Source organism: Pteropus vampyrus, unplaced genomic scaffold (genome assembly GCF_000151845.1).
Source record: "Pteropus vampyrus isolate Shadow unplaced genomic scaffold, Pvam_2.0 Scaffold505, whole genome shotgun sequence".
NCBI lineage: Eukaryota > Metazoa > Chordata > Mammalia > Chiroptera > Pteropodidae > Pteropus > Pteropus vampyrus.
This window is the reverse complement of record NW_011889286.1, coordinates 308,144-331,139: the sequence shown is the minus strand read 5'-3', so window position 1 is coordinate 331,139 and position 22,996 is coordinate 308,144. Positions and strand designations below refer to the sequence as shown.

The 22,996-nt window shown below is 50.0% G+C and overlaps 1 protein-coding gene across 11 annotated transcripts in view; it reads left to right on the top strand.

The window, feature by feature from the left end:
• The window catches only part of CEP164 (centrosomal protein 164), a 66,872-nt gene extending 44,220 nt beyond the window's left edge, over positions 1-22,652 (top strand). For 2 of the 11 annotated variants that reach the window (XM_011383160.2, XM_023524882.1), the window contains 22 exons: positions 23-108; positions 1,156-1,323; positions 2,178-2,324; positions 6,751-6,960; positions 9,972-10,103; positions 10,191-10,407; positions 11,406-11,483; positions 11,709-11,840; positions 12,236-12,358; positions 13,468-13,611; positions 14,058-14,141; positions 14,279-14,344; positions 14,699-14,874; positions 15,221-15,344; positions 15,657-15,724; positions 16,187-16,394; positions 17,356-17,463; positions 18,082-18,196; positions 18,737-19,084; positions 19,949-20,015; positions 20,865-20,987; positions 21,183-22,652. In XM_011383160.2, coding sequence (XP_011381462.1) covers positions 23-108; positions 1,156-1,323; positions 2,178-2,324; positions 6,751-6,960; positions 9,972-10,103; positions 10,191-10,407; positions 11,406-11,483; positions 11,709-11,840; positions 12,236-12,358; positions 13,468-13,611; positions 14,058-14,141; positions 14,279-14,344; positions 14,699-14,874; positions 15,221-15,344; positions 15,657-15,724; positions 16,187-16,394; positions 17,356-17,463; positions 18,082-18,196; positions 18,737-19,084; positions 19,949-20,015; positions 20,865-20,987; positions 21,183-21,288 — 3,030 coding nt within the window. In that variant the 3' untranslated portion in view covers positions 21,289-22,652. Of the gene's footprint in view, positions 1-22; positions 109-1,155; positions 1,324-2,177; positions 2,325-6,750; positions 6,961-9,971; positions 10,104-10,190; positions 10,408-11,405; positions 11,484-11,708; positions 11,841-12,235; positions 12,359-12,850; positions 13,435-13,467; positions 13,612-13,799; positions 13,894-14,057; positions 14,142-14,278; positions 14,345-14,698; positions 14,875-15,220; positions 15,345-15,656; positions 15,725-16,186; positions 16,395-17,355; positions 17,464-18,081; positions 18,197-18,736; positions 19,085-19,948; positions 20,016-20,864; positions 20,988-21,182 lie in introns of those variants that run through there. The other 9 variants (XM_011383165.2, XM_023524888.1, XM_023524885.1 and 6 more) reach the window with 8 other exon arrangements.
• Positions 22,653-22,996: the final 344 nt, after the last annotated feature.

The following is a 22,996-nucleotide window of genomic DNA, read 5'->3' as shown; positions in this document are numbered from 1 at the left end:
TTTCCACTGCTACTGCTTACAGGCCCAGAGGTTGAGAAGAGAAGACAAAGATGACAGCCAGTCCAGCCAAGATGAGCTGCAGAGCATGCAGTCCAAAGGCTTGGGGAGGTACAGTATGTGGGAGGCTGCCCTCAGGGGCCTTTAGGTGTGTGGGCTTGGGCAGAATTCCTGGCTTTGGTCTGCAAGGCTCAGTGTGCTCCTTCCTGAAGGAGATGATGAACTGACTGGATGGCCTTGTAAAGAGTTTGTGTGTGTGTGCATGTGTGTGTGCGTGCGTGTGTGTGTGGGGGGGGAGAGAGAGAGTGAGAGAGTGTGTGGAGTGCACGCGCAAGCGAGCGAGCTCCACCTCAAACCCTCTGATTCTGTACCAAGACAGGAATGTGAAGTGCTGCTGGATGCCTTTGGTGGGACTTTGTGCACATTAACATCAGTATGGGGCCAGGGCTTTGTCCTTGTTGCTGGATTGGATTAAGCTGCGTTTGTGCCTGGTCATGGGCCAGTACTGGAGTCATGGCAAAGGATCAGTTCTGCAACTCAGAGCTCTGATCAGGGCCCTGCTACATCAGAACTGGCTGCGGCTAAGTGAGTGAGTGTGTGTGTGTGTGTGTGTGTGTGTGTGTAGCATGTGTGTAGTGTGTGTGTGTAGTGTGGGAGTAGGGAGCTTCCAGCTTCTCAGGCATGAACTCGTGATAAGAGAAGGGCTGTCACTCCGGAAGGGGAAGATGAGGAGTCATTCTACTTTTTGGACCTTTAAAAGCTATCAACATTCTTTCTTAAAGCTAGAACGTCATGCATTTTCTATAGTCTGACCACTCAAGTTTGACTTCTTTTTTTCTCCCTAATTTCTGCTCAGTTATTCCATCCCTCTGTGGCCCCAGTAATTTTGAATTAGCTCTCACTTCCAGGCTAAGCATATGCAGCACAGGGACCTGGGAAGGCTGAGTCTAGTCCAGGCAAAGGGAGCGCTCAGTTGCTCAGTCGAGAGTCTCTCCTTCCTGCTTTTCTGGCTGCTTTGCCCTCTGTGGCTCCGTGTGGATGTGGGGCTGGGGTACAGCTTGGAAGGAGGAATGGATCTAGGTCCACACACTATACTCCTCAGTCTCATTCTGCTCTTCAAATGGAGGGGCCTGACTGCTGCTCTGGTTGGCTGACCAGGTTGTCTCCTCCACTTCTGCTTGGGGAGCAGCTCAAGAGTCCTCTTCACAGCCAGGCCTCTGAAGAAGGGCCTCCGCAGGCCCCTGCGGGACAGCCTGAGTGGAAGGGGCCAGCGGAGCCCGGGGAGGAATCTGCAGGCAGCCCCGTCCCGCCTGTTTCCCTGCAGAGGTAAGGATGAGTGGGAACCCTCTTGGGGTGGTAGTGGGGAGAGCTGGGATGAGTTTTCAGCCCAAGCAGCAGCAAGAGAAGTTTCTTTCTGCTGAGTGTCCCATGTGAGCTGGGAAATGAGGAGATCGGCCTTTTTCTAGTCATCGGTCTACAGCTAAAGTTGGGGTGCACAGCCTGATTAGGGGAGCTTAGAAACTCTTGAACTAAGAAGGGTCTCTTCTGACCCAACTACCTCCCTGCCAGGGGCTGGGCAGAGACTGCTGTTACCCAGGATGCGTAGGTCCTGCTAGGAGGACCATTTCTCCCAGTCTCCCCACATCAGCCCTTCCCACCCAGTAGTCATCCCACCTCTAGTTCAGCAACCCCCCGTAGAGCCCTGTTGTGTGCTAGGTCCTATGCTGAGGCGGGTGCAGAGACCCAGGCTTCCCTGAGGCCAGCTGAGAGGACCTTTGTGCCCCAGCCTGGTCCAGAGCCTGGTGTATATTTGCTAGTTCTGTTCTGGCAAACAGAAAGCTGGTCTTAGAGCTCATCCAGTTGGAATGAGTCACTAGGGGAAGTTGAGCAGCAGCGATGTTCAATCACCAGCTTCCACTGAACACCTGCTGTGTGCAGAATTTCTCCTTGGGCCCCATAACCATTCCATGTCCCACGTGGGACATGAGTATCTGGTCTTCATTGTAAACAGCTTGGGAAGAGGCAGGGAGTGGAAAGTGAGATTTAAGACCTGAGATAGAGAAGCTGTTAGGGCTGCCTGTGTTGTCCCCATTACAGCTCTTTGACCCCGAATGAGGTACATCTGGAGTCTCTCACCTTTCTCCTGGCTTTAACACATTTGCTTCCTTATTGGTATCAAGGGAGGAGATCCCAAGCCCATCTGCCGCCTATAAGAGGGGCGAGGATCAGCGCTCCCAGGCTGAGAAGCTGGGCACTGGGCAGGAAGAGGCCGAGGAGTCCAAGCAGAAGGTGGCAGTCAGCCCCACCCTGTCAGTCTCTCCTGAGATGTAAGGGCCAGTTTTAACGTGTCTCTTCCCTGTTCTCCATTGTGTGTGGGTGGCTTTAGTGCCCATCCACTCTTGGGTGGTGGGGAGGGGATGCTGTGGACCAAGGGGTGGAGTGGGGGGAGAGTGAGTGTCCCCTTGGTTCTGTGAGCAGCCTTGAGACCCCTAGGCAGCCATCACTAGTCCTTGTGTGGGTTAGCTTAGGTCCCCAGGGCTCCCCTCATCAAAACTTGGGGTACAAGAGTGGAAACAAGGGGGTTCCTCTTGGGTCATTAGCAGAACCCCAAAGGTTTTATTGAGATATTTATATACATGAAAGTACACAAATCTGAATTGTACAAGTCAACGAATGTTTACATATATATACACACCATGTAACCAACACCCAGATGAGATGGAGAACATTTCCATCCCTCGAGAAAGTTTCCTCATGCTCCTTTCCTCTAATCCACCTGTCCCAGGTCACTACTATTTTGGCTTCTGTCTAGTAGATTTGTTTTTTCAGTTCTCCAACTTCATTTAAAGGAATTATATGGTATACAGTATATATCATTTGAGACTGGGTTTGAAGCTCACTTATGTGAGCTTCACTTAGGTGGTTGCACAGAGCACTTCTAGAACTTAGAAATTGTTTAGCTTTTCTTCTCCCATTTTCACCCTCCCCTCTCTTACCCCTTTTTACAGATGAGGAAACAGGCTCAGAGAGGCAAAGGGTCACATTGCTGGTCAGTTGCAAAATTAGGACTAGATTCTAGTCAGTAGGGTTATAGATTTCTGACTTTTAGTCTGCAGCCACTGTTCCTTTTCTGTACCTGGAGAGAGACAGGTGCAGGGTTATACAATTTTTCCCATCTGCGAACTGAGTAGTACAAAAGAACTAAGAGTCTCAAGGATTTGGGGCTGACTGTTGAGCAGAGACAGGTTCATCCACTAATTGCTCACAGAAAGTGTCACCAAGACCTGGCAGGGCACATGAACTTATCTCATGTCATCACTGTGGCACTGCAGGACTGATGCAGGGACGGGATAGCCCCATTTTTAAGGTGGCGATGTATCCCACAATGACAGCTCTAACCTTGAGGAATGACATGGCTTTCCCAAGTGTCCTTGGTGCCTGTGGACAGACAGATCAGTGTGCTTTTTATGGGGACAGGAGGTGAGTGTAGTTCAGAGAGAAGACCCTGTGGGCAGAGGTCAGAAGTCAAAGAGTTTCTACCTGGGCCTTCTGGGAGAGAGCTGGGCAGTGAGAGGAGCCAAAGCACCTTTGTGTTTCTCCTTTGTCCCAGTGAGGCTGCCCCTGCCGAGGTCTCAGGAAAATTTTCCTTGACAAATTTACACAGTATTCATAGGCAATATCATTTGTTCCTTTCCTGAACCTTTTCAGGCCCCATAACTTCCTTGTCATTATCTTTACAACTACATTAGGAAGGGATTGATTTTTCTGGGTTTTGTGGAGAGTAGCTTGGTGTCTCTGTCTCATTTGTACCTATGGGTTTTTAATTTGTGGAGGTGACTGAGAAAACAGACCAATGTCACTGAAAGAAGAATTTGTTACTAACATTTCCAGAGAGAAGAAGGCATGCCATGTCACGCAGGGCCACATGGGTAAGGACCAGGGCTAGTCAGGAGGCAGAGGAAGTGAGAAGGGAGAGCATGGCCCAGAACTTTTCTTGTTTTTTTTTCTTTTGTTTGTTTGTTGTTTTTTTTGTGGGAGAAATGAGTGAAGTAGAATAAGTACCCTGAGTGAGTGTAGGATGGGATGGGTTGAGCAATTTTGTGGATTTTGGGTTAGGGGTGTCCTCTAGTTGCCTGGTACTTGGTCCTGGTTGATTTAGTGTAGAGAAGTATTGGCTTGGTGTTGCGAGTTAGATAAGGAGATGTGAGAGTTAGATAGAGTCAGGATTGGTTGGTTTGCATATGACAGACATGTTCCCTTTTGTGTCGGTAAGAATTGGCTAGTCCTGGGAGGGGCAGTCTCCCCTTGACCAGCAAGCTTTTTAAGATGTCGAAACTTTCTAAAATACAGAAAATAGGAAAACACGATTAATAGAGTATGCCAACTTTCATAGATGTTGTAAAACTGAATCAGAAGGAGTTACGAACAAAGAGTAGGCCAGAGAGTATGGGCAGGGCTAGCAAGAAGCCACTGCTGTGCATGCTTTATGGCCAGAAGGCCTGGGTCTGGGAAACAGGGATGTTCTTCCCTTTGTCGTTGCAGCATCTTCCTTCGCGTGCTTGTAGAGAGAGGGTAGCTGAATTAAAACCACTAGGTTGATTTGAGAAGAGACAAGAACTCAGCTTCAGTAGTGTACAACCATTTCAGAATGTCCGGGTGCCATACCTTCCACCTTCTTCTCCCTCCCTGCCTGCCTTCCCTCCTTGCTTTCCTTTCACATTTCTCAGAGCTACTTGATGGCCACCCTGAAATGACCGTGCTTCTGCAGAGCCTCCTCTTGGCCACTAACTGTTAGAAATTTGGTCTCACTGATGCTAATACCTGAGGAATGGCCTAGAAATCAGACCTGCCTCTTCCTCTGGAGTCCTCAACTTCTCAGTCTTCTCAAAGATCTTTCACATGCATTGTTGACTGCCTTGGACCTAAGCTGGCAGTTTAGGATACTAGATCTTCCAAATGGGAACACAGCGAAGAGGCTCACTGAAAATAGGCCCATTTGCCTGCAAGCCAGGTATGCAAGCCAGCTCACTAGTATGTGTAGACTGGGCACATGCTACCACACCCTCTGATGCCCCATCTTTCTGTAGCATCTGTCCCTAGGGCTCCACATAGCATCACAGCCCACAGGGGAGAGAGACATTAAAAGGTACCATCTCAAGATTAAAAGATGTTTTCAGCCAAGGTTGGAAATGAGTTGGAGGGTTGATGAGGTGGAGAGCTGCAGGGGGAGGCTCTTTTCAAAGGCAGGATTCTCAGAGGAGGTGGCAGCCACATCTCTTACGTCTGCATCAGTTGGGCTATGTCATGGGACTGAGAGGAAGCTAGGAATTGGAAGGAGGGGGAGATGGAGCTGGGAGCAGAAGAGAATTGAAGGCAGAGCTCAAGACTGTTTCTGGTCTGAGTTATAATTTTAGGAAAGGGGGAAGGAAAGATTTTAATGGTATTTCAGAGACATCAGTGGCCTTTTATGTCTTCCTTCTCTCTCTGATCTCAAGGGGCCAAAATGAAATTCCAAAGGCCTTGTTTTCTTCTGCTGTTCTAATCTTATCCCACACACTGTCTTCCATCTGCTGCAGTATTAGAGCTTGAAGGAGAAGCAGGTTCTGTGACCCCAGCAGGGAGACTGGCTCCCCTTTTTCACTCTTGCCCCAGTGCTCCTTGATTTGGACCAAGACCACATACTACTGAGGTTGATTGGGTTACTGTTCCAGGCCTGCCACAGCCCTGAGCACTGTGGAAGAGTGGTTGGTAGTTGTATGGTGAGATCAATTCCTAACATAAGATTTAGGTACCTGGGAATGCAAACACATACTGGCCTTTAGGAAAGCCACTCTGGGAGGCAAAATACTTATGCTTTCATTGTCCCAAATGTTCTTAGGGTTTCTCTTTGGGTGTTTCCTTCATGAACCAGAGTACAAGCAACAAACAATAGTTCTTACATTATAGGCATCTTTGTAACCAATACCATAAGTCCTATCTTACCACCCAACCTTATGCGTCCAGGTTAGTTCTGAATTTCTTTTACCCACTTCCAAATATTGAATTAACTCGAAGCAGATGAAAGAGTGGCATCATTGGGGAGATATAGAGCATGGCATTCCTGTTGTGCTCTTGCTACATTCTTTGGCTTAGGGAATGGTCTCTTGCCTGGCTTTCTTGGCAGTGTGGGATGGGGGTTTCCTGTTCCTGGGCCTCCATGGACTATTCTAGGTCTCAGGGCTACAAAAAATGCTGCTGCTTGTCCTACTGGCTTTTATGCATTGGCCTCTGTTCAGTTTGGGAGGCAAAGAACAGCCTCTGGGGACTTTCCAAACTGCTGACATGAGCCTCAAGTAGCAGGCAGAGCTCTAGTGGGGAGACAGAAAAAGGGCTTTTCTGTCTGAGCCATTCTGGGGACGAATCCGTTAGGGATAGCACTTTAATCCCTCCCTGCTGCTGCCAGCTCTTGAGCTATTTCTTCACCTTGGGCTCTAACCTACCAGGTCCACTGAGAGAATGCTATGGGCTTCCCTTCTCCCTAGGCTTTTGAGGCGTTAGCCACAGTGGGGTTTGTCCTGTAGAACAGATGGTGCTTGTTATGTCCAAGAGGGGCAGCCTTACTGCTGGCCCTTGTGTGACCTGATCGGCATATGTGATTCCTGATTATGGGTGCTCCATTAGGATTCTGTATGTGATCTATAGCTGTATAAATTCTGATGCCAAAAGGTAAATGGATATTAAAACTAGATAAACGCTGTTTCTCACCCTTGGTAGGCAATCTCCAGAGCTTGCGGCTTCCCCAGAGCCGCTCTCAGAGGCTGCCCTGAAGGCCATGGAAGAGGCAGTGGCCCAAGAACTCAAGCAAGACCAGAGGCAGCTTCTAGAATTGAAGCAAAAGAAGATGCAGCAGTTGCGGGAGAAGCTGTGGCAGGAGGAGGAAGAGGAGATCCTCCAGCTTCACCAGAAGAAAGAGAAGTCTCTCAGGTCCTGCCCCTCCCCTTAGATAAGCGGCTCAGGGCCTCACAGTGATGTGGGGAGTGGGGGACATCTTCTCTCGCCCCGGAGACCACAGGGATGCCCGGGGCCCCGCCAAGACTCCTCACTGGCCTGTGTGGAGGAATAGGCTCCCTTGCCAAGGATCATGACCCCTCCTCTTTTTGGAAGAGAGTTGGGAAACATGATCTCAATGGGAGTAGCTAACATTTTTTGACAGGTTATATTGATCCATGTACTTTATATCTATTACTTTGTTTAGTCCTCTGAATGGCTCTTATAGGGTATTGCTATCAACCCCAATTTATAGAATCTATAATTGATAAGAAATGAAGAAACTGAGGCATGGAAAGGGACGACACTAAGGAGCAGCGGAGCCGGGCTTCACTCAGGTGGCTTGTCTCTGAGGCTCGTTTTCTTAATTACTACATTGTTCTTTTTGGGAGTCAGGGCCTGGCTGGGACCCAGTGAGATTGATAGGGACCACATGATACAGTGTGAGGTGCTCTTGCTCAGGACCCAGAGGTTTCTATTTGGGTTTGAGTAGCTGGTTGGGAGGTCCTAGACAAACAAGACACTTAAGCCTGGGCAGGGCCTGAGTGTATGTGATTGTGTGTGTGTATATATTCGGGACCTCTGTGCTAGCTCATTTAAAGGAGTTTTCTTGGAAACTACCCAATAATTTTCACATCTATCTCATTGGTTACCCCTGGTTGCAAAGGAGACTGAGAAATTTAGTCCTTTAGCTGGGTCTCTTTACATGAGAGAATAAAATCAGGGTTTTGTTAGTAAGGAATATGAGAGAATGGATATTGAGATGTTAACAAGCAATCTCTGTCACAGTCCCATGGGGAAAGTGCTACAAAAAGGTGTTAATGTAATTCACTTATTTGGCAATTTAACTAAAGGCTAAATTTTATCCTCTTGGACAGAACATCCAAAAGTGGTAGAGACTTTTTTTTTTTTAATATATATATATTATAGATAACAAAGACTGTATAAAACATTCATGCTTAATTTAGAGATGCTAACAGAAAACCAACACCTGACTACCAGAGGGTTGGGGACAATCTCAGCCCAACACAGGATCCGCTGACCCAGTGCCCTTATATCACCCCTCCTGGATCCTCTGCCAGGGAACATCCCACAAAACAGATCTCCCCACAGCATCTTCCTCTTCTAGCTAACTGAAAACTGAGGCAGGGGCCCACCCAAACAGGGTGGGGCTCAACTCGCTTTGAGAGGCAGCGCTTAGGAGAGGATCCTGGCGGTGGTTCCCTGCCAGCCCACCAGGCTCTTCCTCTCTTCCTGGCCCTACCCTGGGCTTGCCTGACTGGGCTTTTCATCCCTCTCCAAACCACTCCCGACTCCAGAGTGTCCAAGAGCCCTCTTGGGTTGTGGTGAAGACTCGCGTGCCAAAAGTATGTGACTTAGGACCTGCAACACAGTATTTGCTCAAGTAATGGTAGTTCTTATTTTTATTTTCAGTTGAAATCAATATGGTTTCAGTGGCCTTGACTAAGTGATTTCTCTGTGGGCATTGCCTTGCCTGGCTCCCTTTGAAATAGTTCATCATGAGAACTCTGTTTCTCTTTATACATAAGCCTTGCTGAGAGGCGGGGCCTCCTCTCTGCTAGGAAAGTTTGATTTGGTAGAAATTTCTGGAAGCAACACTGACCTTAGAGCAAATATTTCTTGAATGAGCAGGCAAGCTGACCCTTATTTTCTTTAGTTGTAAAATGACGAGTTTAGTTGTAAGACGAAGAGAGAGAGAGTTGTAAAATGAAGGACTTAACCTCTAAAGACCCTTCCAGCTCTAACATTCTGTGATGCTATGTGTAAAATTTAGCCATAGGACAGAGAAAGGGTTTCTGGAGAATCTAGAAGAAAGGATTTTTACTTAACTCAAATTTTCTGTCATAGTGGAAGGGAGCAGTGCTGCTGGGAACTTGAAATAGAAAACAATCCTAAATCTTTTTTGGCTTTGGAATTCATTACAGAAGCTTCTCAAAGAAATTGTCTTCTGAATCTTTTTTATTCTTAGGCTTGAATTCCCTGAGTGTACAGCACACAGCCCTGGTCATGTGGGGGCTGCGTGAGGAGGATGTGGTTTGTGTAAGCAGAGGGATGTCTGCTTGGAGTGAAATGGTTACCATTGTTAGTCTATAAATAAGATACCCTCATAGATAATCAAAGCTCGCTTATATTTGGGGGGGTGGGTGATATTGTTCAGATTCAACATTTATTGAGTACCTACTTCATGTCAGTTATTGTGTTCAGCACCTAGGATAGAACAGATTTTAAGACAAGATTTCTTTCTCTGAAGAACCTCCCTGACTTGTAAGGAAAACAGACATACAAAAGATTAATTATGATGCAGTATGATGCATGGTACAGAGTGGTATGGGATAAGAAAGGTCCCCATATATTGTGTGATGGGAACAGAAAGGCTAATTGATGAATTTGGAGGAAGTAAGAAAGACTTCTCTGAGAGGAGTGAACTAGGTGTTGAATGACGAATATGGATTTGTCATGTAGAAAAGGGCATTCTAGGCAAGGAACCAGCGTGAACAAAGGCCAAGAGGCAAGAAAAAGAGTATGGTGGGATTTAGAGGTGGTGGCTCATCTGATGTGGCTGGAATAGAGCCTGTGGGGTGGGGAGTGAAAGGATATGGAACCAGAGTCAGGCTGGGGTCAGACTGTCCATCCTTGAGTGAACTTGGAGGCAGAGGGGAGCCTTTGGAAGAAACACTGTTTTGGGATCAAGCAGCCTATAATCTGTTTCCTGTGGCAAAGGGCAAGTGGATTTCATGTCCCCCTTTACCCTGGGAGATATTATAGGGAGGCAGCAGGACCCAGAGGCTGCGGTTAAGTTCATCCTTAAGATTTAGGGAGCTTCACAGGCAGTTTATAGGCTTTTGAGGCTGAAAGCCGGGGATTATGACTAGAAGAGGAAACACCTTTGGAGCTTCCAACAAAGTTGCCTTTTTTTTCCTTCCCAGTTCACTGAAGGAGCAGTTGCAGAAAGCCACTGAGGAGGAGGGGACTCGGATAAGAGAAGAGGAAAGCCAGAGGCTGTCCCAGCTCCGGGCCCAGGTCCAGTCCCGTGCAGCAGCAGATGAGAACCAAATCAGGTGAGTGCCTACTATAAGCTGCCCAGCCCCGTGGAGGGGACCACCCTGAGTACACTGGCCCATTACCATTCCCTTCTCTCTGCCCAGGGCCGAGCAACAGGCTTCCCTGCAGAAGCTGAGAGAGGAGTTAGAGTGCGTACAGAAGGCTGAAAGGGCCAGCTTGGAGCAGAGAAACAGGCAAATGCTGGAGGAACTCAAGGAAGAGATGGAGGCTTTGGAGAAGAGAGAACAAGCTTCCCTGAATGCTGAGAAAGAGAAGGCTTTGCAGCAGCTAAGGGAGCAGCTGGAAGGGGAGAGGAAAGAAGTGAGCAAGTAGAGTGGAGACTCTTCACCTCTGGCTGCTCCCTGGGCTGCCTGGGGAGGGACTGAATGGAGAAGAAGAGCCAGTCTTGCGCGTGCTCGATGGGGAGCCTGGTGGAGAGTGGGTGTCTGCACAGATGCGTGTGGAGATGGTGGGCCCATTACTCTGGGTGGATCCGGCTTGTCTTAGGGCAGGTGCTAGCCCTGGTCCCCACGACAGAGCGGAGGGTACTGCAGAGGTCCAGAGGCCCCTCTAGGGCCAGCTGGGCCAGCAGCAGTGTTATCAATGGCAGTGAAGAAGTTTAAGGAGAAACGATTTGTGGATTTAAGATTTCATGACTGAAAGAACTTAGACTAGAGGTCCTGCGACAGAGGTGCCCTTTCCCTGTCCTTGTTCTTCAGGGGCAGCCGTGATTACCTTTTATCTTTCTCCTTTTCTCTCCTGCCATAGAATGAGAGGTTAGCACACTTAGAGTTTTTTCTCCCTTGTCCTTACTCCTTGTCCCTCTGATCTGATGGTCTGTCTCTAGGTAAGAGGCTGAAGTAAGTAGCAGGCCATGTGGAACTTCTGTTTTCTTTTGGTGGAGAATGGAGCTTTGGCTCTGTTACAAGGAGAAACTTCAGTAGGGTCTGGGGAGAACGTTGTACTGCAAGTACTCCGGGCAGTTATGCTAAAACTTCCAGCCTTCCCTGCCTGGGGTCTCGTTCATAGGCATGAGCATCACTGTGTGCCTGTGGCCTAGCCCAGAGGCAGGGGTTTGGAAGCAGTGACCTGAGGTTCATTGCTCCTCCACTCTGGCCTTCATGTTCCTGTTCATTTCCTAGTTGCAGACTTTAGGGACTGAATTATATTGGAGGAACAAAGATGTGCCTGTGGTTCCCCTGAGCCCCCTTAGCTCGAGGGGTATGGGAATGGATTCCTGGCTCTTCCTTCCTCCAGAGTCAGTGCCCAGCCAGTCTTCCCTGCCCTGCATCCTTCACAGGCTCTTTGTTGTTCCCCAGGCAGTGGCAGCACTGGAGAGTGAGCACAGAACTCAGCTGGAGCAGCTCTCTTCCTCGCTGGAGGCCAAACACAGAGAGGTGAGATGCTGCCGGCCTGGCCTGTAAAGCAGAGCCTGGGCAGCCTGGTCTCTGAGTATAAGCATCACGGCCCCTTCATGACTAATCCTTAGGACTCATACCCATCTCTGCCACAAGGGAGGAGGCTTCTCTCTCCCCATAGTTCATGAGGAGGGATACTAGGTCCCTGGGAAGTGAGTTTCTTACGGCCACTCTGCAGTGCTCTCTGCGCTTGGGCCTCCTCAGGTGGTCTCCAGCCTCCAGAAGAAGATAGAGGAAGCTCAACAGAAGGAGGAGGCCCAGCTGCAGGAGAGCCTGGGGTGGGCAGAGCAGAGAGCTCAGCGGAAAGTTCACCAAGTGCTGGAGTATGAGCAAGAGGTGAATGCTGGTCTGCTTCTTTGGCTTTGTGTGCGCCTGTCATGGATGCTCTGATAGTTGGCCGGGCTATTGTCCAAGGGGTCTTCCACTTTGCTTTGGATGGCTCAGCTGTACTTAGAACTTCTGGTTCCCTTTTTATGTCTTAGTTCCGCTGAGGACAGGTGCTGCTCCACCCTCTGCCCCTGTATGCATGTGGGGAGGGGGTGCTGGAGTATTGCTGTGTATATATCATGTGTCATGTATGTGTGATGTGTATGTTTTGTGTGTCGGGGAGGGGGAACACTGGGGAGGTGTGCGTATGTTGCATATGTGTATGAGACCTTTAAGTGCTTCAGCCCTCGAGTACTGGTCTACTCTCAGTCCTGCATGTTGTATGCCTATCGCCTGCCCTGCAGCTCAGTGGCCTCCTGAGAGAGAAGCGCCAGGAGGTAGAAAGGGAACACGAGAGGAAGATGGACAAGATGAAACAGGAGCACCAGCAAGTGGTGGCTGAGGCCAGAGAGCAGTATGAAGCTGAGGTGACTTGGTCCAGCATGCATGCTTGCATGCGCGTGCACGTGCATCACACACACACACAGGCCCTTCCTAGCTGGCTAGAGGGCAGGGGAAGGGGACAAATTGTGGTCAGGGCTTGTGGGAGGCTTTCTTCCCTGGCCCCCTGCAATGGTGAAGTCATTTTTGCCTTTTAACTAAAGCATTAGATTAGGAGTGCTTCCTCTCCATCAGGCAGGCTGCATTATCCTCTCATGGTAATAATAGCTAACATATTGAGCTTGTACTATGTGCAAGCACTGTTCTAAGCTCTTTATTAACTCATTCAGTCCTCGTAACACCCTTACAAGGTACATAACTATCAGTATCTCCATTTTAAAAATGAGGACACAAACTTGGGGAGTATAAGCAACTTTCCCAAGCCCACTCTGGCTAATAAGCAGAGGAACTATGATTCAAGCCTAGACTGTGTGATTCCAAAGCCTTCAGCTTTAACCACCCTAACACCATGCCACCAGGGTAATCAAAATTCCAGGACCAAGAAATAGATTGCCAAAAGCAAAACAATATGTAAGTATTATCTGCCCATCTTTAGCCCTTGGCTGGGAAAGTTCAGTTATCTAAGTGGCTCTACTCCAATTTGTCTTGTTCCTATTGGGGTGAACAATTGTGGGGTGGCTGACTTTCCCCCACAGCTGAGCCTCTGCCTGGGACTTCTAAGCTGCTGCCCCAGGGATTGTATCCCAGACACTTTGTACAGTCTTTCTCAGCACAGAAATAGCAGGCTGTGAAGAAATGTAGTTGACTCCCTTCCCAAACCAATTCTGACCTTGCTGAAGAATAGTGATAATTTATTAATGACCTCTCTTCCCTAGGGAAGGGTAGCTGTACATGATGGAGCAGTAGAAACAGCAGCCTACAGGGGCATTTCCTCATGACATCTGACCAGCCTCTGCTTCAGCAGCAGAGGGGGTGCAGGCTTTCTGGGGGAGTAGGACCATGCTATCTTTGATGCTCTTCTTCTCTAAGAGCTGGCCTTAGGGAACTGATGGGGTCTTTGATCTTATTGACTCAAAGCGGCAGGGGTAGGGGGGGCCACTGCACTTTCCCACCAGCGGCCCCACCCTCTGTGCAGGAGAGGAAGCAGCGGGCTGAACTCTTGGGTCACCTGACTGGAGAGCTGGAGCGCCTCCGAAGGGCCCACGAGCGAGAATTGGAGACTGTGAGGCAGGAGCAGGACAGACAGCTGGAGGACTTACGGCGTCAGCACCGGGAGCAGGTTGAGGCTCTGGGTGGCCACTTGGGGCTCACCCACCAGACACCTCCATGCAGGGTAGAAAAATGCTGGGGGCAGCAGGACAGGATGGAGCCTGACAGCTTCAGGAGTGGGGGTGGGGTGGGGGAGTGGGGTCTTGCATTGGCCATCCCCAAGTTAGAGCATCTTTGCTCATTTGTTTTCTGGGCCAGGGCACATCCCCAGGATTAGAAGAGGAGGTCAGCCCCTCTAGGGCCTTGGGGTTGGTACCTTTGCTTCTCCTTGCCACCACCGGAAATAAACAAGGTGTGATGCTTTCCTGGGAGGCCACAGGAGCTAATGGGAGGAAGCCTGAGCCCATCTTGGAGGGTCTGCTACAGTATGGTGGGTCAGGGCCCCTTCTGCCCCTTCAGCTAATGCTTTGCACTCTCTACACTTATATCTTTCTCTCTACCTACGCTTCTATGTAGGAAAGGAAACTCCAAGATTTAGAGGTAGAACTTGAAACCAGAACCAAAGATGTCAAGGCCAGATTGGCTCAGCTGGACATTCAGGTGAGGGAGTGGGAGTGGAAGACAGGATCTCCAGGTGTCCTTGACCTTGGAGTCATCGCTCCCCCAGAAGAACGGGCCTTTCTGTCCCTTCGACCTGGAAATGGCCAAGGGGCCCTGTTTCTTTCCTTCTCTGACAGGAGACTGCCCAGAAGGAGAAGCAGCAGCTCCTTGATGTGCAGAGGCAGGTTGCGCTGAAGAGTGAGGTTTGTCTGCCTCTCTTGGCCTCCCCCCTTTGTCTCTTCCCCTTTCTCTTTCCTTCTCCCCGCCGCCCACCTCGCCCCAACACTCCACTTTTTGTTCACTTGATCTCTCCAGGGCATTGGGCTTATTTGACAAATAGTACCACTGTATGGAATCCAACTCAGGACCCTCAGGGAGTGGGGCTGTGGTGGGAGGACGGGAACCTGCACATCCTCTGACCGCGGACACAGAGACTTCACTGTGTCAGTTCCACCCTCTCTCCCTGCTCTTTGGGCCTCCCTGTCCTTTAGGGTTGCCTGTTCCCTACCGTCTTTTCACTGTTTGTCCAGGTGCTTCTATCTTTTCTTCTGCTCTAGGAAGCCACAGCCACCCATCAGCACCTGGAAGAGGCAAAGAAAGAGCATACCCACTTGTTGGAGTCAAACCAGCAGCTCCGAAGAATTCTCAGTGAGCTTCAGGCCTGCAAATTGGAGCTGGAATCCCAGGTGGATCTGCTGCAGACCCAGAGTCAGACGCTGCAGAAACATGTCAGGTGGTGTAGGCATCCTGCACTTAGCCACCCCACTGCCTCTTGCTTGCCCGCTGACCTCTGCTGCTCATGGGCCCTGTCCACTCATGGCTAAGTTAACAGGCAAAGGAGCTATGTCTGCTGCATTTTGTAGGGGTTGGGAGGTGTTAGGAGGCTGTGAATAGTTGGGGGTCCCTGGTTTTACTGTTCATGCCGCAGCCCTGCCTCAGGGACTTGACAGGAGTGAAAGGATGAAGAGATGGTCCTGCTCTCTACCTTCCCAGGAGTCCCAACTGTGTGCTGCCTGGCCTGTTTTATCATGTGATCCTCCTCACCTCCTCCCACCTCACACTCCCTTTTCCTACTACAGTGATCTGGAGGCGGAAGCTCAAAGACAGCGGGACACATTGAAAGAGCTGGCAGTCGAGAGTAATGCTTCTCCACGTTTTGAGCCAGATCTCCACATTGGAGACCTACGAAAATCTCTTGTGACAGTGAGCTTCTCTATTCCTGGGACGGGTTAGGATGGCTGGGCTCTGGCACTAGAAGTGGGTAGAGCCTCAGGAGGGGGCAGGGCATCAGGAGGGGTCCTGGCTCTCTGCTCTGTGTAGGGCCTTAGCCTCCTGTTCTTATCATTTCCAATCTCCCATCTCCATCTGTCAAATGATATCTGTAAGTAAATAGTGCTCAGCAGCTAGCAGGGCTATTTGTGTGTAGGCTACTGGGAGGGAATTCAGGGTTCCCTGAGCCTGCAGTGTATCTGCTTTTGTTGCATTTGGTGGGTCTTTCTTACCATGTATTCTTAGAACCAGACCAAAGAGGTACCCTCTACTTTCTCCCAGAGCAAGGAGGAGACTGACTTGTCCTTGGACAGGTGAGTTCCCATAGTCTATCTTATTTTGGGTTGAGGATGAAATGGAGGGGTGAGTGCCTGTATCACAGTGCTGGTATAAACTAAAATGAGGTGACAGCGATCACCAGTGGAGCTTGGTTTAGGGAAGGGGACCAGGAGGATTGAGGAATCTTCTCTGGCAAGCCAAGTAGGTGCCCACTGAGTGTTAACACAGCCTACTGGCATCTGCTGAACCCCTGTTTGAGGGTCATGCTGATGGGAGCATCTGGCCATCTACCTGATGGTGTCAGGTAGGAGGACACAGGGCAACACGCCCCATACTGTAGTATTTAATGGCGGCATTTCCTCACACTGCTCAGCCCCAGCCCTGTAATCTGCTCAAGATGGGCATCTGCTGGGGAAGTGGTCGAGCAGGGGCGGGTTCTTGGAGTCTTTGCTCACCCTCCCACCGCAGGCGTCCCTTACTCTGCCTGTCCCCCACAGCATCCGGCACTACTTCTCTGCGGAGGCGGTAGCTCTCCGCGGTGCCAAGGAGTTCCTGGTGCGGCAGACGCACTCCATGCGGAGGCGGCAGACGGCTCTCAAAGCGGCCCAGCGGCACTGGCGCCACGAGCTGGCCAGTGCTCAGGGGGCGGCCGAAGACGTGCCAGGCACTAAGACCTTGGATGATGTGCGCAAGGACCTGGAAGAGGTCAGGAGGGTGGAGGACAGCCTGCCAGCCCCACGAGGAGAGGGGATCACTGGGGGAGGCAGGGAAACAGTCGCTTTGGGGCACGTCCTTGATTGTTCTGGTGATTCCATGAGAGTGTTCACATAGGCCCTGGGGTCACTGGACAGTTCTTGTAGGGCACCTGGACAGGGGATGCAGGTTATGAAGCTCCATGAGGATGAAAGCGCCTTACATTTATGAGGCAATGCGCAGTGTGCAGAATGCTTTCTCTCAGTAAATCATTTGGTCCTTGCAATAACTATAGATGATGCACAAGGTAGTAGCATTATTCCCATTTTTTAGGTGAAGAATATAAGTAAGGTTTTTAAAATCCAATACCTTGCTTATCCTATCACACTGACAATTTTGTTCATAACTGAAAATCTTTTGAGTACACTCAGCATAAGACTGAGTTACTTGTACATTTCCGATACTCTAATTTGCAATGGAAAGGCAGTGACTTCATGGTTGTTATTATTAGTTGGGATCACAGATCTTTGAGGGTCCTGGCAGATCATACTAAGTCCCTTAGAAAGCTGATGGTGCTCAGAGCCGGTGAGCAAGCTTGGGGCCCTGTGGCCTCTAAGAATAGTGTGGGGACAGCAGAGGGCAAGAGGCTTCCCAGGGGATGTACATGCTACTCCTGCGCCACCATTGCTCCTCCAAATCCCTCCTTGATGATGATAGTGGTGACGATAATAACCATTTGGTTAACAGTAACCATTTGAGAATTTATTAGGTATGGGCATAGCACTCAACATGTAACATACTCTGTCTCATTTAATTTTCATCACCCTGTGAAAAGTAATATTTCTCTTAGATGAGAATTAAGACTGAGAGTTAAGTCATGTTCAAGATTATCCAGCCAACAATGGCAAAGCTGGGACACCAGCATCTGTGTGGCAGTCACCACATTTCTCCTCTCCTTCCTCCTTGGCTGCAGGAGACCAGACACCTGAATGAGATGAAATCGGCCATGCGGAAAGGCCACAACCTGCTGAAGAAGAAAGAGGAGAAGCTGAATCAGCTGGAGTCCTCTCTTAGGGAAGAGGTGCAGTCCTATGGCCACGTAGCCTTGTGCCCACGACCGCCTCTTTGGGCCTGTGTCAGGGAAGCTGGGCCTCTAGGGCCCAGGATTGTAGGCTTAGGGCTCCTGGGCTGGTGAAAATGACAGTGGCTTCAGCTTCGTGTTTGGGTGTTTGTGCCGAGTGGTCCCGAGAGACCCAGAGCCTCTTGCTGAAGGTTCTTGAGGATCTAGCTCCTGCCCTTCCCCTGCCATGGTACCTGATGACCATGGTATTCTCAGGGTGTTGGGAATAGATGCACCTAGAAGGTTTCCCTACCTTCCCTGGGGCCTTGTAGACTTTCCCCTGGATGCCTAAGGAATGGATGTGTCTGGAGGGAAGCTTAGGTGGAGAGACACTGCAGGGAGAGTTTATTAGGGGGAAGGGTGGGCATCCGTGTGGTCCCGGTGGCTCAGGTAGTTGAGTTCTCTCAGCCCAGCCTCCTTCCCACACCCCTTGCAAGACAGCCCGCATGATGTTCCTGTCCTAGGACTTTGGGTCTCAAGGAGTCCACCTACCAAGTGCTCAGTCCCTACACCTCACAAGGGCAGTGGGCAGAAAGCCCAGGGAGAGTACCAGTAATAACTGCTGCTTTTACCCATAAGGCTTCAGATGAAGACACTCTGAGAGGAGCCCCCACCAAGAAAGTGGTGACCTTTGACCTCAGCGACATGGAAGACATGAGCAGTGAAAGTTCTGAATCCTGTCCCTTGCCTCACAGTGAGTGGTGGCAGCAGAGAAGAGAGGGAGAGGGAGGACCACAGTTTCCATGGAGAGGGAAGAACTTGGAGAACAGAGGTAGAGCCCCCTTCCCTCAGCCTTGTGTGGGTAGGTCTGTGGGAGCCAGTGTCTGGAGAAGGTACTCAGTAAATTCTTGGGAAGGAGTGAACCAGCGTGGCTTTGCCAGCACACAGGGCTGAAAGGATCCGGGAAAGCCTTCCGAATGTGCAGGGCGCTTTACAGTGAGAAGTGTTCCTGTTCGCCGCTCCCTTCTAGTGTCACTTTCTGGGAAAGTATTCTCCTTCTGCCGCTCTGGCTTGCAAAGGACCCTTTCCTACTTCTCCAGGGCCAGCCTCCTATTGCACCATCTGGAACACAGGCCCTGCCACCCCCCATTCCCCAAGTCAAGGCCAAGGGGCTGTTGTTTGGAGGAATGGGGAGGGGGCAGGCCAGTAGGGTGCCACATTGCCAGCTGGGCCCGGGCATGCTCCAGTGCCTGGAACCTAAGTCCTTCCTCATCGTCTGCCTCTTCCATTTCAGTCACTCTGACAGCAAGTCCTACCTTCCCCAACAAGATCCACTACTTGAGCAGCTCCCTGCAACGGATCAGCAGCCAACTAAACAGTGTCCTCAGCATGCTGGGAAGTCTCAGCACTCAGCCACCACCGCCACTCCTCACTTCCACCCCAGCGCAGAACCCTCCCTGGTCCTCCAGGAGCACTTCCATTCCCATCTACCCCTCCTTGGCCCAGGTCTCAGCCTCATCCCCTGCTACATCCATGTCTACGCAGTGGGCCTGGGACCCAGGCCTGGGCCCCAGGCTCTCCCCCTCTGTGACTCAAACAGTGGATGACTTTCTGGTGGAGAAGTGGCACAAGTATTTTCCAAGTAAGCCTCCTCATGGGCCAGCGTGGTGTGTGTTCCTCCTCTTCCTTCTCTCTTTCTTCTCCTCTTCCTTTTTCTCTCTTTCTCCTTCACTTACCCTTTAACTCTACCCCTGCCCCTAACTTTGGCATGGTTCATTGAGCCATTGACTGTGGATCCCTGGGGAGAAAACCTTGCTGGTTGCCCTGCAGCTGGAGGCTCCATGGGTCATGATGGTTTGCCTGGAGCTTGGGCTGATTGGGACCTTTATGACTCCAGAGCTCAGCAGAACCTAAACGATCATTGTCATCATCATAATAGCTACCATTGTGTGCATTATATTATGGCCAGGCATTTTACTCCATAGAACATTTGTTTTACTCCATAGAACATTTCATTTAGTCTTTATAATAACCCTCTGAGGTAGTAATTATTTATCCCCACTTTACAGATGAGGAAATTGAGACTCAAGGAAGTTAAGTAATATTTTCCAGGGTGCCCAGTGAGTGAGCAACAGACAGGGTTTGACTCCATGTCTTTGTAACTCTAGGATTCTGTTTGTAACCCTTGGCCATATGGCTTCCCCTTGCTTCTGGGCTGGGTGGCCTCCCCTGGTGTCGTAGCACTGCTGAGGGATGTGAAAAGCTATAAAAACAGTTTTGGGAAAAAATTACATCTCCCCATATCAACCCAAATAGAAAAGTAGATTAAGTTTTAGAAATAAATACAACAATTCCTATCGGTCATCTTTCATTCAACCACTGAAAATTTCCGTTGTTTTTTTTTGTGGGCACAGCCTTTTCAGTTATGGGGAGGCAGCCTATTTGGGGCTGGGTCTGGTTCAGCTGAACTAATGCTCATTTTGAACCATTTCCTCCCACTTTCCAGCTGGAGTCCCATTCCTTAGCAGCAGCCCTGCCCCCTTGGAGAACAGGCTGGGTTATGTGTCTGCCAGGTAAGCCTCCATGTAGGTTCAGGGTGGAACCATGCAGTTCAGCTGTTCACTGTGCATCCCTGAGCTGGCAGGACCTCTCAGGGGAACAACTCACAGTCGTTGCCCAGAGAGGTCAACCAGGCCCCTAATCCACAAAGCTGCCTGGGTCTGAGACACTCCTACAACCAGAGGAAAGTCCCAGTGGCGGGCAGGGCGTACCTGGCGCAGCTCCATGAGGAAGCTGCTCTGTGGCACCCTCTGGGAGAAATCAGCCCCTGGCCCCTCCAGCTCTGGAATGTGGCCTTTGTATCTGCCATTACACCCTTTGTCTGCTTCCTGCTTTCCTCAGTCCTGCTGAGTAACATCTGGAGCGAGAGGGGCACCCGTGGGGGAAACAGATGGGCAATTATTTAAACCTGTTATTAATTTCCCATTCATCTTATTCTTTGCCAAACGTATCCCCCCACAGCCCCCCCATCCATAAGTATACCCCCTTCGGCCAATTTTGAAGGTGGTGCTGGGCAGGTATTTGAGTTGACATTTGGGAGAACTTTTGCTGATGAGATTGGCCCAGAATTGGCGAATATGGGAACCTAGAGCCCTGATATCAAGAGTATTCACCCAGAAGAGGGTGGAGGGGTGTACCATTTTCCCTTTTGGGAAGGTTCCAGAGAGGCATTCCTGCCAGTAGAGGAAGCTTTTAATTGCTGAAGAGACCCCAAAAAGGCTGCAGCTGGTGTGTTGAGATGGAGAGAGAGAGGCAGCTGATGTGACGGCCTCCGTTCAGCTGTACACCATGTCCCGCCTTGTTCCGGCACTGCTGCCTCCTCTCTCCGTCTTCTCTTTTCATGCTGTCCTTTTCCTTCCCAGTGAGCAGCTCCGTCTACTGCAGCGTCCTCATTCCCACGTTCCTGAGGCAGGCAGCACCAACTTTCAGGGCATGATTGAGGCTAACCGGAAGTGGCTAGAACATTACAAGAACGACCCTAAGTTGTATCCTTTTAGCTGGTTTCCACACCCCAGTCCCTTCTGCTATAGCTTCTGCGATGGCTGAGCTGGGCTTTAGGGCTTGTGTTTGTGCCCTTGGGGGCCCAAGGAGGATTCTGTTTGGCTTTTGACCTTTCCTTCCATGGCCCTTCCCCAGATGTGCTCAGCTGCTTGTGGAGTTTTCCTTTACCTCATGGCCAGACATCTCTTCTCCTCAGTGCCCAAGCCAACAGCCACTTCTGGCCTCCTGCAGCTGAGCCTGAATGAGAACAACAAACTGAATGTGCATCACTATTTTAGGCCTTGAGCAGTGGTATTTGGTACACCTGGCCTTTCCTGCACCCAGATCGAGTGCCTGAGGAGGGGCCTGTACTTTATTTCCTCTGATAAAGCATTCTCTTGTCCTCTCTTTGCTGCTTGCCCCACTCAAAACTTGGAGGAACTGTGGTGGTGGGGTGGCTAGGTGAAAAGGATGCTATAACTGAAAGCAGTAACCCACCCCCAGTGACCATGTAATGGGTCCCAGGATGAAATGTGTGGACTGCTGTGAGCTCCTACATGGACATGGCAATAGTACTGATGTGGGGCATCAGGGACATCAGCACCTTGAGGAGGAAGAGGTGGTATTAGAGGAGTTGCTATCAAAGGCCAAGGGATTCCCTTTAGAGCCAAGTTGGTCCCTTGGACCTGCAGGGCACTGCACGGATATGTGTATGGTGCTTACTTTATCAGAACAAAGCCCCCAGTATGTCTGTACCCTGGGACCAGGCTCTGTCTCTCCAATACCTCAGCCTCATAGAGATCAGACTTTTTTCCCTAACATCCCATTTCCTGAGCCCCCCGTTTCTCCTTTTGACTGTCTCAGAATTGGGCCCAGAGCCCTTCCAGAGATTGCTGGAGGCTAGGGCCCAGAAGTTTGGTCACCTGTCTTCTCTCTGCTGGCACTGTGCTGTCCTCAGGAGCACTCTTTCCCCTTCCCTGGGGCTCCTCCCTAGAGCCCTTCTCAGGTCTTAAACACACAACTTTCAGGGAGACAACAAGCCATAGGAAAAGTCTGGAGTGGCTTCTGGTCCTCGTCTCGCTTTTCTCCACCTTGGGTATATTCATGGGTTCTTACTTCCTTATACCTTTTCTTCCTGTGCCCCTGCCCACCCCCAATACCCTGCTGCCCCTTCTCAGAGCTTGAAGACTTGTTCAGAAGGAGGCGAGTGGCTGGGCCAGTGCCTGGCCTTGGCAGTGAAGGATCTCGTGCCAGTCGGAGCTGCTACCATTCTGGCACAGCTCCCTGCAGCTCCACCTCTCATCAGTGGACTCCCTGGGGATTATGGGGAACATTCTCTGATATCTGTCTCATTGTTTAAATAAAATACCCCCATTTTTCTTGTTTTGAAAGCTATGGGGTTGCCCTTGCCTCTCCAGTGCATAGAAACCAAGTCTCCACCATCCCACCATTCATTTCTTTGTCTTAGAATAAGAAACTAGGATTCAGTTGGCGTTTTTTACTCTACTCCCCATACTGTTTAGATATCAGTCTACCACACAGAAAAAAATCCATTTTATTGGGCTCATTCTATGTGTTTTGGGACTAGCTCCTGTATCACAACCACCTCTGGTGACAATCTTGTCTTTTGTACATCAATTAAATCTCTGCAGGTCCATTTTTTATAAGGAGATTGTGTGAATGTGTCTCTTCTCTGAAGGCCTTTGCCTCTTTCCTCTTAACAGAGGAAGGAAAAATCAGTATTCACAGGACACCTCCTAGGTGTCTGATCTAATCACAGCAAACCTATGATGTCGAGATTTTCATCTTCATCTCTATAAATGAGAAAATCAAGGTTCAGAGATCTTTAAGTGCCTGTGGTCCTAGAAAAAGCCAAGTGCCCTATGAGGCCGAGCTCTCACAACCCACTTGTGGCCCCGAAGCTCCCTATCCCCTGCTGCCAGTCTTGGAAAGTGCTGACGTTTTCCATCGCTCCCTTGGCCCTGCTCCCTACTCCACCTACCAGAAGAATACC